The sequence below is a fragment of the Elgaria multicarinata genome, chromosome 9 (genome assembly GCF_023053635.1).
Source record: "Elgaria multicarinata webbii isolate HBS135686 ecotype San Diego chromosome 9, rElgMul1.1.pri, whole genome shotgun sequence".
Classification (NCBI taxonomy): Eukaryota; Metazoa; Chordata; class Lepidosauria; order Squamata; family Anguidae; genus Elgaria; species Elgaria multicarinata.
Window position 1 is genome coordinate 34435047 of NC_086179.1, and position 4653 is coordinate 34439699.

Here is a 4653-nt window from a genome sequence, read left to right on the forward strand (position 1 = left end):
AGCAAGCCTGCCAGGCCTGGGGCAGCACAAAGACGTGCATCACATGATCGAGATCAGCTCTAGTGCCCTCAGTGGAGGGTGGTGGCTAGGGATGTTGGCGAAATCTACAACAGAACCAAATGTGTTTGGATTTTTATGACTCCAACCTGCAGATTCTGCAGTGGCTTTTCCTGTCAGGCAGACTCGCAGACCATTTTCCTAACCTTTGGGAATTGTGCACAAGTTTTGTCATAGAAAAATACACGCACACACAGAAAATCCTGGCCAAAAATGCACATTTCCCCCATAGGCTAAAGATGAAAATGTGCATTTTGTGTGTGGGGGGGGGGGGAATTTGTGCATTTGCACACGTGCGAATTTCCAAAAGTGCAACAAATTTGCATTTTGCAAATTCGGAAACTGAAAAAACTACCCCAATTCTGTCATTGGGTGGATGACAGAGCGAAAGATACTTGACAATCCTAGGGTGACCATATTTGGGAAACCAAAAAAGAGGACACGTAGTGTGTGTGTGGAGAAGCAGCTTTCTGAATCCTGCAGAAAGTACGTTATTCCCCCGCCACCTTAAAGAATCCGATTGGAGTGGAGGAGGGGAAAGGTTTTCATTCTGCACCACCACCATCCACTCCAATTGGGGCCTTTTCTATAATGCCCACGAATGACCCACTTTCCCCTTTAAGACCTCAATTGGAGCTCGGGGTGGGGGAATGATGTGCCTCAAGAAAGCGTGTCATTCCCTCCTGCCATGCTAATGGCAGCCTTAAAGGGGAAGGTGTGTCATTCCAGGACATTATTGAAAATTATAGAGAATCCCCCCTGACACCATGGAAAGAACAAAAACCAGGACAAATCCGGGGAAATCCTGACAGTTGGTCACCCTAGACAATCCCCAAAACACAGATGGAACAGATTTTGCACAATCTATGCACCCCTGTTCGTGGTTCTGATACCAGTGGGGTGATGAATCTGTTCCGGGTTTCAGTCAGATCAAGTCAAAACTCTAAAGGAGCTATTCAAGGTGCTTTGCTACTATGGATCAACACAGCTGCCTACATCTCTGGACTTCCTTTGGAAGTGTGGCTATAAGGACTGTTACGATGAGGGCCTGCGCTCACTACTACACAGGATACTGTGATTTCTACCCTTCTACCACCCCCTCCACGTATCTTCTCTTGCCATCTGAAGTTTTCCGGTAATGAGGTATGTTACAGCCACATAAGACATTCCTTCTGCTACTGTGGAAGACCCACCCTAAGAGCTAAGGCTAACTCATGCCCTGCCGATATTTCACAGACCAAACAAGAGACATTTGTGTATTTATAACATCTATTCTCACACCCAGAATTATGACCCCTTTCCTTCCTACCTTTACATGTTGCTCTTTGCTGTCTGATGTATTCATTGGCTGTACAACAGTTGCCCTACACAGCCTTCTGAAACAAATGGAAATAACAACTTAAATAAATTATATATTTTAATTTTTATTATTATTATTATTATTGTTGTCATCACTGTGCACTATCTCTCTATATGGCACTTTACATAGAAGGAGAAGACATGAGGGGCTTACAGTCTAGATACGTTCACGATATATGGGAGCAGGGTGGGTAGAAACCAGGGACATCAAACCTGAATAGTTTCTGTGCACTAAACAACATTTAAAAAGGCTTTCCTCAACATCCTCCTAAAAGGCAAAATAGGGATGGTTTATCAGAGACAAGTCAGGGAGGCCTCAATCTAATAGTACAAAACACATGAAATCAATGCATTGGATAGTGCAGCCAGGGCGGCCCCTATGCATCACTGTAAAAAAGGAAATGTATCATCAATACGTTAATGTGTGTGAATACATCCTGAATGAGCACATATCAATCCAGAGTTCATTGCAGTGCTGTTTGTTACAAAAATAGCCTGCCGCAAGCTCCAAGGGTCACTTGATACACTGGATATCGATGGAACTCTTTCTGCCCTGGTTACAATTCATCTTTATTATGTTTAAAATTCAACTTCCTGGGTTTTCACCCTGAAGTCAACAACAATGGGTTGGAGCCAAACTTAATCATAGATAAAGAAGACCCACTGAAATTGATGTGGCTTAATTTAAATATGGTCAATCCATTTTCGTGGGTCTACTGTAAGTATAATTAAGACTGGATCCAACTGATGGTTGTGTGCTACCTCCAGTATTCGAGGCAGTAATCCTGTGTGCACCAGTTGCTGGGGAACATGGGTGGGAGGGTGCTGTTGCACTGTGTCCTGCCTTGTTGGTCCCTGGCCGATGGCTGGTTGGCCACTGTGTGAACAGAGTGCTGGACTAGATGGACCCTTGGTCTGATCCAGCATGGCACTTCTTATGTTCTTAACTCATTCTAGGAAAAGAGCAATTAAAAACATCATAAAAAAGCAACATCATAAAAACATGCAAAATGGCCAGAAAGAGCAAAGGGACTAGTTTTTTAGTGTCCCAAATGCCAAACAGCAGGATCAAATCATCATTACCTAAGTCCCATTAATGAGAAAGCCAGGTGAGAATTCAGGGAAGAGAATTCCATCAATTAGGCATGAGCATACAAAACGCTCTGCCTAATAGCTATCCCACCATCCCACACATCTGATGATGGCGTGATAAGGTAGGGTGGCCACACCCATTGCCAGAAAAAGAAGAAATGCATCATAAAAAAAAGGAGGCCAATTTGCATAACATTTGCATATGTTAATTTATAGAGAGAGATGTAACTTCAGAAATGATTCCTATACTTTGAATAGAAATAAAATACACCGTAGTGGAGAAGACTGACCAGGTGACTTGTGTGCCTGCTCAAACTGCTGCCCAGGGTGCTCATTATAGATAGGCAACTTCAAGTCCTCTGCTGGCTCTCACTCTTATGAGGTTTTTTTTTTTACTTCAAACAAGACTTCAAATAGAGGACACCATCAAATAGAGGATTGTTTTATCAGAGACATCTCTCCAAAATAAAGGACTGTCCTTGGTAAAGTAGGACACCTGGCCACCTTAGTAAGGCACAGGAAGAGAAGGGAAACCCCATGAGGGAGTGAAAAAACAAGCCGAAGGCAGGGGCGGAACCAAGGATAGTCTTTGCAAAATATTATTGGTATGAAAACGGTTTAATGAAGATGCCTACGCGTTTCGGACAAAAAACGTCCTTCCTCAGGGCTTATTCAACAAGGTTTTACAGTCATTTGCTCAATGAAATCATAGGCTTGACTGGTACAGAGAGATGTGAGATATATAGAAGAGACCTCCAGAAGATGTTCTCAGGTTGATTCATACGTGCAAATGCTTCTTTGGAGATCATTATCAGACGCTATCCTTTGCATTCTTTATGCAATTCCTTCTTCCTGCACCACAGATACACATTCTGCTTGGCGCTTCCCATATTTCCTCCTCCTGAAGAGAGCCCGCCTGCCACCCTGCTTCTCCCCACCTTGAGTTGCCACATACTCGCGGTAATTGCTGGTGAGCAGGGTATAAAGGAATGGGTTGATGCAGCTGTTGCCATAGGTCAAGCAGGTAACACCAAAGTTGAGGTAAGCCTGAGCAGTAGGCTCAATCTCCAAGGCCTCAGACCAGTATAGCTTGGCTAGTTGCCAGGCCCAGAATGGCACAAAGCAGGCCCAGTAGGCTACAATGATGCCGAAAATCCTGGAGAACAGCTGTTGTTTCAAGACCCGGCCGATCACCCGTGGCTGCATGACTTTCATGGAAGTCCAGTAGGCCTGAGCAAGTCGGGAATACACTATGCCAAGGATCAAGCCAGGCCCCAGAATACTTGTGCCGAATAAAATCGTGAGGTAAACCCGGAAAGCTTCAGGCGTCCATGTGGGGAAGCAAATATGCTTGTGGCTTCTGCCTTCCCGCTGCTGGATCATGATCATCATGGGCACAGTCAGCAACAAGGAGAGGAGCCACGCGGCCATGCTGACAAGTTTGCGGTAACAGTTTCCAGCCCACCTAGCCTTCAACGGCCTGGCCACTGCCCAATAACGCTCCAAGCTCATGGCTGTCAGCAGGAAGATGCTCGCATGCATCGTAAGCAGGTCCAAGCTAAGCAAGAACCTGCATCCCACATCCCCAAAGAACCAGTCCTGGGCAAAATAGGTGCAGACCACAAAGGGGATGGTGGAAAGGTAGATCAAGTCGGCTAAGGCCAGGTTGATCACATACACACATAAAGAACCAGTCGAGCGAACAGCCGTGCTGCCAAATGCCACCACCAGCGTATAGATATTCCCCGTCACCCCAATGAGACACATGAGGAGGAGCCCTGCACCCAAGACCCCGGTGATGAGACTTTCTTCTCCAAGCTCAACGTCATCGGAGAAATTGCCCCAGGAAGCATCTTCGACGAGTTCTGCCGTCATCAGAATAGCCAAGGCGACCTCCGTTTCTAGGGGAAACTACACCACACACATTTTTTGTACAGCCATCTTGGTAGCTTAATGAGCTGAGGGGATGGATGCAAAGGGTGATGAGGAGAAACCAGAAATTACTTTGGAGTTAGGGGCGGGCGGGCCTATTTCTCATAGGTAATGATGTAGGCCATCAGGGTGCCCCAGTCTTCTTTCCAAGCCACACTCAGCAACGCTCCTTACCATTCCTTAGGGAAGCAAGTTCCCAGGAAGAAGCACATT

General features: G+C 45.7%; 1 protein-coding gene across 1 annotated transcript; it reads right to left on the bottom strand.

Moving 5' to 3' along the window:
* Positions 1–3342: 3342 nt before the first annotated feature.
* LOC134404000 (urotensin-2 receptor-like) lies at positions 3343–4383 on the bottom strand. Its single transcript, XM_063134551.1, has one exon. The coding sequence runs from the start codon at positions 4381–4383 to the stop codon at positions 3343–3345; it is 1041 nt and encodes a 346-aa protein (XP_062990621.1).
* Between the last annotated feature and the right edge of the window lie 270 nt (positions 4384–4653).